The sequence below is a fragment of the Diaphorina citri genome, unplaced genomic scaffold, assembly GCF_000475195.1.
Source record: "Diaphorina citri unplaced genomic scaffold, Diaci psyllid genome assembly version 1.1 scaffold2585, whole genome shotgun sequence".
NCBI lineage: Eukaryota > Metazoa > Arthropoda > Insecta > Hemiptera > Psyllidae > Diaphorina > Diaphorina citri.
In genome coordinates, this window is record NW_007380004.1 from 1 (window position 1) to 11,911 (window position 11,911).

Here is an 11,911-nt window from a genome sequence, read left to right on the forward strand (position 1 = left end):
TTGGCTTTTCGCTATGAATAATTGGTAAAGGACCAGGCCCTTATTCAAACATCACTGACGCATAATTAGAACTGTGCAGAAGAATGAATGCTTGTCAAAAATCTCGTTCTTCTATTTTTACACGTTGCTAAATTTGACATGGTCTCAAACCACCGGCTTCTAGATCCGAAGTCCGCCGCGCTAACCACCACTGAGCTTGGTAATATATTGAACCGTATTTTATTATGTGACTTATATTCAACATTGCTGAACCAAAGAGATATAAAATAGAGCTTTGGTATGTCACATCACTGATGTTGTCAACACTAGCACAATCCGAGGCGATGAACTCTGCCAAATAGACTACCAACTACCAATCTATCTGGTATCGAATCAGGACATTAATCTATGCCAAGACCCATTGGGCAACTTTTACTCTGGCTCCAAGATCAAGGTTACACACTTGACAAGTTCGGTGGTCAACTTTTACTTTCGACAACCTGTCAGACCTAGTTGTATGGAGAGAACGTTGTGGTATTGTTGTTGTTATGTCACCAGAATGTCAAGTGACCAAAGACTCTGTTGGGTTTTGTTCACATTTCCGACTGCTGGGGAGTCTGGGGACAGTATGATTGATTTGTAGAAGCTTAACCCATCCTTTAGGACTGTTTGCCCCTACACCTAAGCCTCTGGTTGCGCTTTTTGTGTATGGACGAACCCGGGTCTCCTGCGTGGCAGACGACCAGTCTACCACGGGGACTGTACGAACAAGGAACATCAGATTCGAGACCCAATTTATGCACCCATAGTGTTTAGTGTTTCCTGTAGCCCTGATGATGGAGGGAGTGCCTCCGAAACATGTCGGCTTTTAATAAATAAACTGTAATAATTCTAACCAAAGTTGGATTTTGTTTACATTTCCGACTGCTGGGGAGTCTGGGGACAGTATGATTGATTTGTAGAAGCTTAACCCATCCTTCAGGACTGTTTGCCCCTACACCTAAGCCTCTGGTTGGGCTTTTTGTGTATGGACGAACCCGGGTCTCCTGCGTGGCAGACGACCATTCTACCACGGGGATTGTACGAACAAGGAATATCAGATTCGAGACCCAATTTATGCACCCATATTCAATTGATTTTTTTAAAGAAGTTTCACAGAGGTAACAATGACAACAGAGGTCTTATCGTCCCTAAATCGAAGAGAGAAATCGGACAGGATAGCACAAAAGCCAGCCTTTCCGAGAACGAGCCTTATCTGTTTAGGATAAAGTTCACCCTGGGCGGGAATCGAAACCGCGATCTAGCGCTTGCAAGGCGCGCCACCTTCCAAGCTAACCAGGCTGGTAAATTGAGCCTGGATTCATTGAGGATCACCTTGTTACAGCCCAAGAACTTATTGAGTAAAGAAGAAAGAAGACCTGTCGATGATTTTTCATTTTTGTCTATCCATTTGTTTGTCTGTTTAACGCTCATTTTATTCTCGAACACTCAGTCCGGTTTTGATGGCATTTGATAAAATGTTATCGAGGAAATTTGAAGGGGAAATCGGATGAAACTCATGACAAGTGGAAACGTTGTTTAAGCAGACAGACCCTAAAATCCGTCCCTGCACGCAGCATACACAGGACTCTAAATAACAGTCCTAATTAACGTAAAGCTAATTATTTATCATCATGGATCCACTTGCTACTTGCTATGTGTATGTATAAGTAGGTATGTAACTATGTAGGTACCTATGTACTTGCCCTAACTACCAGACTATCACTAACATTTGATCATTGTCTGGCTGACTATGATTATCAATTTGATTATTGCTAAAAAAATTCAAAGTCATTCCGGAGCGGAGTACGGAACTGGGAAAATCCAGTCAAGGAATCTTCTTTGTTTTCCGATGAATAATTGACCGAACGAAAAAACGTCTCAGTTTTTTAACTCGATGATTTTTCATTTTTGTCTATCCATTTGTTTCTGTTTAACGCTGATTTTATTCTCGAACACTCAGTCCGGTTTTGATGGCATTTGATAAAATGTTATCGAGGAAATTTGAAGGGGAAACCGGATGAAACTCATGACAAGTGGGAACGTTGTTTAAGCAGACAGACCCTAAAATCCGTCCCTGCACGCAGCATACACAGGACTCTAAATAACAGTCCTAATTAACCTAAAGCTAATTATTTATCATCATGGATCCATTTGCTACTTGCTATGTGTATGTATAAGTAGGTATGTAACTATGTACCTATGTACTTGCCCTAACTACCAGACTATCACTAACATTTGAGGATCCACTTGCTACTTGCTATGTGTATGTATAAGTAGGTATGTAACTATGTACCTATGTACTTGCCCTAACTACCAGACTATCACTAACATTTGATCATTGTCTGGCTGACTATGATTATCAATTTGATTATTGCTATCACCCGACTCAGGAAGAGTCGGCCCTAGAGATCAAGGTCGTGGCGGATGGTAATGGTAAGTCCCCAAACCAGTGGCGCGTGGTCCTTGGGAAGCTGGGGGAGCAGTGGTTTCCTTCCTCTCTGAAGGTTTTTTGGATGAGTTTCCCCCCCGAGACCCATGTACTGACCACTTATCGAAAATAGTAAGTGATCATTCAACCTGAATTCTACGTAACACCCCATTTTATGAACAAAAATTCTCGCCCTCAAGTGAGACTGAAACCAATTTTCAGTGCGGCTTGAGAGCCAGTATTTTGTTCATAAAAATGGTCCTAAAGATGTATCCAAACATAGTCGACCGGCCTTCGATCGACGAGGAAAATCTATGTAGTCGTGTGGACGGTTTAGTTGCCGGACGAGGCAGTGTGGACGGTTTAGTCGCCATCGATCGATGGCCAGTCGACTATGTGTGGACACACCTTAAGACCACCTGCAGATGGCCTTAACGTAAATCGGTTTATAGTAGCTTACCCTAAGGAAAATCTCACGACACACCACTGTCGCCATCGATCGATGGCCAGTCGACTATGTGTGGACACACCTTAAGACCACCTGCAGATGGCCTTAACGTAAATCGGTTTATAGTAGTGGCGGATGGTAATGGTAAGTCCCCAAACCAGTGGCGCGTGGTCCTTGGGAAGCTGGGGGAGCAGTGGTTTCCTTCCTCTCTGAAGGTTTGGAGGAATTTCCCCCGAGACCCATGTACTGACCACTCATCGAAAATAGTAAGTGATCATTCACCCTGAATTCTACGTAACACTCCATTTTATGAACAAAAATCCTCGCCCTCAAATCAGACTGAAACCAATTTTCAGTGCGGCTTGAGAGCCAGTATTTTGTTCATAAAAATGGTCCTAAAGATGTATCCAAACATAGTCGACCGTGAGTTTCCCCCCCGAGACCCATGTACTGACCACTTATCGAAAATAGTAAGTGATCATTCAACCTGAATTCTACGTAACACCCCATTTTATGAACAAAAATTCTCGCCCTCAAGTCAGACTGAAACCAATTTTCAGTGCGGCTTGAGAGCCAGTATTTTGCTCATAAAAATGGTCCTAAAGATGTATCCAAACATAGTCGACCGGCCTTCGATTGACGAGGAAAATCTATGTAGTCGTGTGGATGGTTTAGTCGCCGGACGAGGCAGTGTGGACGGTTCAGTCGACATCGATCGATGGCCAGTCGACTATGTGTGGACACACCTTAAGACCACCTGCAGATGGCCTTAACGTAAATCGGTTTATAGTAGCTTCCCCTAAGGAAAATCTCACGACACAACACTGACCCACAGTACCCACTTATTTAACAATGGGATACCCACTTCTCAATGGGATGTGGATTGTCAATGGAAAATCTGCACCTATAAAGTCGCCATCGATCGATGACCAGTCGAGTATGTGTGGACACACCTTAAGACCACCTGCAGATGGCCTTAACGTAAATCGGTTTATAGTAGCTTACCCTAAGGAAAATCTCACGACACACCACTGACCCACAGTACCCACTTATTTAACAATGGGATACCCACTTCTCAATGGGATGTGGATTGTCAATGGAAAATCTGCACCTATAATGACATGGATAGTGTAGAGGAGGAGAACTATCGATAGTCGGCGCCATCGATAGTTATCGATATTTTTCAAAAAAACTATCGATAACTATCGTTCTTCTAATTTATACACCTTGCTAAATTTGACATGATCTCAAACCACCGGATTCTATAGATCCGAAGTCCGCTGCGCTAACCACCATTGAGCTTGGTAATATATTGAGCCGTATTTTATTATGTGACTTATATTCAACACGGCTGAACCAAAGAGATATAAAATACAGCTTTGGTATGTCACATCACTGATGTTGTCAAACACTAGCACAATCCGAGGCGATGAACTCTGCCAAATAGACTACCAACTACCAATCTATCTGGTATCGAATCAGGACATTAATCTATTTGCATCAAAACACATCCTTATTGAGATTCAGGCCTTGAACGTATCTTAAGCTTCTTAAACTCAAGGATGATTTGATAAACCTGATCCTTATCCTAGAATCCTAGATCTTCCAATTTGGGGTCGATGGTCTTTGGGCCTCGGGTTCAAAGCTCAAAACGTTTCAATCGATTAATCTACTCGACTTTCAGCTTGATTAGGCTTCCTTTTATCAAAAACACAATTCACAAAATCTCTTTTCATGCCAAGGATTTGAAACCAAGGTACGCGTGATCCAAAACTTGCAATGATCTGCCTGTTATGCAACCATTATCTAATCCTATTTTTCGGGTCATTGTTCAGGAATAACCTGTTCTGAAGAAAAAGGAAATTAGCTCCTTCTCTACCCTACCCTATAATATGTTTGAAGTCTGAATAGAATGATATAATGCTCGGATAGGACTGGAAACAGTGAAAACTCGTCTTACCACCGCATTCTAATTGGGGTCGATGGTCTTTGGGCCTCGGGTTCAAAGCTCAAAACGTTTCAATCGATTAATCTACTCAACTTTCAGTTTGATTAGGCTTCCTTTTATCAAAAACACGGTTCCTAAAATCTCTTTTCATACCAAGGATTTGAAACCAACGTACGCGTGATTCAAAACTTGCAATGATCTGCCTGTTATGCAACCATTCTCTAATCCTATTTTTCGGGTCATTGTTCAGGAATAACCTGTTCTGAAGAAAAAGGAAATTAGCTCCTTCTCTACCCTATAATATGTTTGGAGTCTGAATAAAATGATATAATGCTCGGATAGGACTGAAAACAGTGAAAACTCGTCTTACCACCGCATTCTAAGGAGATTTGAAGTTTCTTCAAAATAAGGATGCTACGAATAGTACAACAGACACTTTTACTCTTTGGTAATGCGCCAAGCTCAACCTTTATTAAAAAAAAAATCGTCTACGTCGCTATGTCCATTCTTTCTCTTCACTTTTCTCTGAAATCCTCCGAGAATTTGTCGACAGTTATCTAAATCGGTTGTGTCCGCCAGGGAAATTCCTGTCCGGAGTAATTTTCTCAGGTCGCCAAATGTATGTATTTCATAAACTATACATATCTACTCAGATATTTTCTTATAAGCACAATCGGGCCTTTGAAAGCTCAGCAGAATAAGAATCCTTTTCGTGATTGAAATTTACAGTTTACTCTGTTTACTAAATCATTAGTCAAACAGGCTTTTTTTCAGAGCGAATACTGGGACATTTCTAGGGAAATAGCCCCATAACCAAAAGGGAGACCCAGAAATCGATACATTGATGTCATAATATAAATTCAGACACAGAAAACAAACGAGGAGAGTAGGATGACATTGAAAGAAACCGGAGATATGATGACAGAATATGGTGGAGAGGTTTTGTCCATCGACCCAGTCAGTGCTACCGTCCAAGTTTACTAGGCTGACCTTCTTCGGTCTGCGGTAGTTAAGGAGCTTTTCAGTTTCATTCTGACAGTATTCACAATGAAACATGGTACCTGGTTACCTACCCACTTATAGGTATATTCCATTCTATTTTCATTGAAAAACAAGGGTCAGAAATTCAAGAATTGAAAGACAGTTGAAGTGGCATAACCTAACCATTCGCCCTCAGGCAGGGCCAAAACTACTACTACCCTTCCATTTTGATTGTTAGGTCGTTAGGATTCCATAATGTGTCGTCCGACCTCGAACTTCTGCGGAATGATATGGTTATGTATGTATGTCATCAATCCAACAACAAAATAACTTTGACCCAAATTTATCAAAATTCGAAGATAGTTAGTAAAAGAAAGTAAAAAGGCACTTACCTATACACAAAGGGCCCGACCTCACTGAGCTGGGGCTTCTCGTTGTTGTGCATAAACCCGTCCGGATTCGTAACATTGAAATGAACTTCTGAACCCTAGATTGTAAACCCACCTTGACCATCTATGTATGTAGGACTGAGGTCCATCTGCCGTCAAATTTTATTAAATTTAATAATTTCCAAGATAGAGATAGGTATACCAAAGTAAATTGTAATCTGTTACTATGTAGTTACTAGGTATCTATTCTAGAATTCTTATTATTTTTTATTATCTACCTATTCCACCTGTCTACTCTGTGGATAAGATACCTATTTTACCTTTCTACCTATCTTGATAAGACTGAAAGAAAAAGCTCATACTCAGAGTTAGTTAGGTACCTATTAATGACATAATAGTAATTTATGGATAATAGCTATGTCTTATAGCTATGTTGTTCAATAAATGGGGTTAGAGATACTTTAAGGTCGTTCTATTCCGAGATAGATACGTCAAATACCTTCATAACATTGAAAATAAACACTTTAGTCAGTCTTAGAACGCCGGGCTTCTGCCAGTAGTGATAGCTGAGCGTCCCGTTCCAAAGTCTTAAATTCTGAAACCCAGGGAAAAAGGGGACAAGGAATTAGATAAAAGAATAAATGAGAAGTTGAAAAAGTGATCTAAAAATAAGTATTAAAAATACCTATAAAGGTTTGTTCAAACATAGTCGACCGGCCGTCGAACGATGTCGATCGACAAGCTGAACCTATGTTGTCGAGGCAGTGTGGACGGTTCAGTCGACATCGATCGACGCCCGGTCGACTATGTGTGGGCACACCTGAATACATGCTTTTATGATGTAAATATTAAAAAAAAAAAAATACAGAAAATCCTAGTGTCATCCAGACTACCAAATACATAGGTCTACCGGTCTACCATGTTTCAAGTCAATCGGTCCAGTAAAAAGTAGCTCAAAAGTTGATTGCAAGAATCACGCCCACCGTTGCTTAACTTCAGTGATCCATCGGGAACTAATGCATTCAACGTGCTATCGCCGAAGGCTATTAAAGAAGGGAGCGAAGAGGTCCCACGTGCTCTCACCGAAGGCTATTAAAGAAGGGAGCGAAGAGGTGCCACACGTGTACTCACGAAAGACGAAAAAAATCCCCAGAAATTTCACAATAAATTCGGTTTTATTAGACAAACAGGTTTGTAGACTTGGCTTTGGTTCGAGAAATCGTTTAATAGACAATCTGAAAATCAGCTTAGCACGTATAGCAATAGCTTAAAACAATCTCCTTAGTAAATGTGTAACTGCCTATAAAGATAAAAAGCTAGTCAAGTACGAGTAGAAGCAGTCAACAATAGACGGTCAACATTCCAGAAGCGAAGCAAATATCTTTCGTAATTTTGGTCAAAATCCATAGGTCGAGTGGGATTACCGTCCAAATAATGACTAAATTGGCCCCAAATAATGACTAAGAATACCCCGACTAAATTGGCCAACTGTCTCACAATTAACCCCCACAAGACCAAAGTTATGCTGATCTGCAGCACTGGGGTTCGTCGATCCATATCGTTTCCCATTCCAAGTGGTTCCTCAATATTACCCATCAACACTTATATATTTATTTTGTAAATGAAGTTTGGTCCAATTGTTTAATAATAAGAACACCTATCCAACACATTAGAATCAGGTGGCTAAACAAATCGATTCTTGAACAAATTGAACTCTCCATATAGCAAGTACCAAGCATAATTAGCACATGTACTTGGAGTAAGACAGGAAATGTGAAGAAACCAAGAAACACACACAGAGAAAAGAGAGAAGACATAAAGAAAACAAAGATTAAGGTCAAAACTATGGATAAAACAGACACAACAGACACAGAGAGTACGGAAAGAAATTCGATAAACGATAATAACCAAGTAACCAATGTGATAAATGCAATTAGGAAATATGTGATGAAATGAGTGGGAGGCTTGGCGAAATAAAAATATTGGCGAAACCTTCTCGCCCAAAGATTAATTCAACACAAAGGAAATAAGAGGAAACTGTGTTAGGTGATGGCAAAACATTGTTATAACCAGGGGTCAAACTAAAATCCGGGTTCCCAAAGAGGAAACCCGGATGATTTGCCCTGTGGTCGAAAGAATCGTGGGCATGAATTTTATGTTCAATAGGAAGTTTAATCATCACTAAAAGGATTCCTGTTTTCAATTTTCTTCTACAATCTAGATAAAAGTCAATCGGGACTGAAGAGTTATGATCTCCTTCGAGAGACATTGAAAGGAAAAGACAGGAGGAAACGTTTCGTGTGGAAAACTTGATATCGACTGAATTCTTGAAATTCTTTAGTATTCAATGAGTGTGCTTTAAAGAAGTTGAGATAAAGTGTATGGAAATTAAAAGCAACCATGCTTATACATACGAGCTTTTAGATCAGAATAAATGGTGCAATGCTTTAGAACACAAAGAATTTTCCCTGATTTTAAATTTGGTACTCGTAGATTTTCACTGGGTCTACAGTAGAAGGCGTAGAGGGGAGCTGAAGAGCGAGTTATATGTAAAACATAGGATCTGACTCATTGACTGAGTAGCCACGTGATGATATGGTTATGTATGTATGTCATCAATCCCTTTGAATTTTTTTTTTTTTTTAAGAGGTTTGACAGAGGGAACTGTAACTGCTATGGTCTTATCGTCCCGAAATCGAAGAGATAACCCGCTTATGACTTGGAATATTTGATTGGGTTAATGTTAATTGTGTTAAGCTGGCTAAGCATGTACTAAAAAAAAAAAATCGTCTAAAATTAATTTTTGGAGCCCTCATTGTTTACAATTTTCTTGAAATTCCTTAGTATTCAATGAGTGTGCTTTAAAGAAGTTGAGATAAAGTGTATGGGAAATTAAAAGCAACCCTGCTTATACATACGAGCTTTTAGATCAGAATAAATGGTGCAATGCTTTAGAACACAAAGAATTTTCCCTGATTTTTAATTTGGTACTCGTAGATTTTCACTGGGTCTACAGTAGAAGGCGTAGAGGGGAGCTGAGGAGCGAGTTATATGTAAAACATAGGATCTGACTCATTGACTGAGTAGCCACGTGAAAAGAGTAGTTCTTTAGAATAACTCACTCACTCTTTAGACATCTGTCATCTGTAATCTCTACTACAGACACACTGGGTTTGCATCGGGTTAACGCAGTTACTCGAGCGTATCGCTAGAGAAATGAAAACTGTCCACGATCGCGCTAACTATCTTGTTAGGATAACAACATTATCAACTACCTACTTTAAGAATTACTGTCGCAGGATTGCCACTACAGATTAACTCAGGATCTTTTAGTCCCGAAAATGAAGCGCGAAGGAAGACAGGATCTCCCACAGACACACTGTGGGTTTGCATCGGGTTAACGCAGTTACTCGAGCGTATCGACACTATGTTTGACTCTGAGCAAGTTCTCAACAACTAGAGAAATGAAAGCCCGCTTGTGACTTGGAATATTTGATTGGGTTAATGTTAATTGTGTTAAGCTGGCTAAGCATGTACTAAAAAAAAAAAAATCGTCTAAAATTAATTTTTGGAGCCCTCATTGTTTACAATTTTCTTGAAATTCCTTAGTATTCAATGAGTGTGCTTTAAAGAAGTTGAGATAAAGTGTATGGGAATTAAAAGCAACCCTGCTTATACATACGAGCTTTTAGATCAGAATAAATGGTGCAATGCTTTAGAGCACAAAGAATTTTCCCTGATTATTAATTTGGTACTCGTAGATTTTCACTGGGTCTACAGTAGAAGGCGTAGAGGGGAGCTGAAGAGCGAGTTATATGTAAAACATAGGATCTGACTCATTGACTGAGTAGCCTCGTGAAAAGAGTAGTTCTTTTGAATAACTCACTCACTCTTTAGACATCTGTCATCTGTAATCTCTACTCTCTACTACAGACACACTGGGTTTGCATCGGGTTAACGCAGTTACTCGAGCGTATCGACACTATGTTTGACTCTGAGCAAGTTCTCAACAACTAGAGAAATGAAAACTGTCCACGATCGCGCTAACTATCTTGTTAAGGATAACAACATTATCAACTACTTTAAGAATTACTGTCGCAGGATTGCCACTACAGATTAACTCAGGATCTTTATACTATTTATTAACACACCGTTTTACGTTTGAAAAGTTGGCAAATTGTCTATAGTAGAATCTAGAATCGTGCACGCAAAAAAGGATTAGGAACAGCGTCTAGCAATCGTGGTTGATTAAAATCAATTGGCTCTACTTGCAGTAATTCTTCTTTGCATTGATTTATTTTACGTTTGAAAAGTTGGCAAATTGTCTATAGTAGAATCTAGAATCGTGCACGTAAAAAAGGATTAGTAACAGCGTCTAGCAATCGTGGTTGATTAAAATCAATTGGCTCTACTTGCAGTAATTCTTCTTTGCATGGATTTAATTGAACGGTATTCATCACGCAAAAATTCGCAAAATTAAGATCTAAGATTCTATCTACAGACCTAATAATTCGTCGCACACAACACAATGGGTTTCAACTACTATGCAGTTTTGGGGCTTACACGTGGAGCGAGCGATTACGACATCAAAATGGCATTCAGAAAGAAAGCAATCCAGTACAACCCAGAAAGAAACAACGATGTAAAGTCTCAGGCAATGTTCACGTTGATCTGTGAAGCTTATGAAGTGCTCAGTGACAAGTTCAGGAAAGCAATATATGATCAGTATGGCGAGGAAAATCTGAAGAGAGGTGTCGTTACACCACTGGGATACGTTCCTCCGTATGAATATGACAGAGATACGAAGCGAACCTTCCGGAACTTCTTTGGAACTGAGAGTCCTTTTGCTGATCTCCTAAACGCATACCGTCCTCCAAAGAAACAAGAGACTTCTGGAGATACTGCAACTAATTTACAAGGAGAAAAAGGTTCTAAACAGGACATCACCTTGTCATCTAATCAACAGGTACATACTGTTGTAGTTTCCCTGGAGGAACTATACAGGGGTTGTGTGAAGTTACTGACCGTCCCTGTACAGGAAATTGACCCGTGCAGTGTACAGCTGAACTTTATCAACACGAGTAAAATCGTTCACATCAAAATCAAGCCGGGTCTGCCCGAACACACCGTGTTCAAATTCCCAAAGGAGCCGCTCGAATATTCGACATCTTCGGAAGTTATCGTCATCACCAAAGATAAACCTCACGATGTGTTCTGGCGAGAAGGCGCAGACTTACACATGAAGAAGAACGTTTCCTTGACTCCACAAGAAAGAAATCAAAAATACACAACAAGAATGTTTACAGTCTCTTAAGATTAGGTAATAAAATTGAAAAATCGTGAGTGTACTTACTTTTAAAATGATATAGTCTAACCAAGGTATTGAAGATAAAATTACACCAATTGCTAAAGTTAATAATCCTAAAACTATGACTGCAAGCCGACCTGTGAACAGAAAGGAAAATATTTGGGATTAGATAGGTTGCAATATGCAATAAACATGGGTCTTTGATACTTATCCTTCTTCTCATGGGCAAATCAAATAATATATCTAGGTAGGCACATAACACAAATAACATAGGATTATAGGCGAAGTCAATACGGAGAGAATCATTCTTCGAAGATATATCATAATGGGGATGGAGTTTGGCAGCTACAGTCAACTCAAGAGGGCGGCGATGGATCGACAGTATTGG

At 39.9% G+C, this 11,911-nt stretch overlaps 1 protein-coding gene across 1 annotated transcript; it reads left to right on the plus strand.

Moving 5' to 3' along the window:
- Positions 1-10,615: 10,615 nt before the first annotated feature.
- On the plus strand, positions 10,616-11,529 carry LOC103519173 (dnaJ homolog subfamily B member 4-like). Its single transcript, XM_008484258.2, has one exon. It carries the CDS (start codon positions 10,744-10,746, stop codon positions 11,527-11,529), a length of 786 nt encoding a protein of 261 aa, XP_008482480.1. The 5' UTR covers positions 10,616-10,743.
- The last annotated feature ends 382 nt before the right edge of the window (positions 11,530-11,911 follow it).

Excerpts from the sequence above, each read along its gene's own strand:
- LOC103519173 (XM_008484258.2), top strand. The coding sequence starts at position 10,744 with ATGGGTTTCAACTACTATGCAGTTTTGGGGCTTACACGTGGAGCGAGC.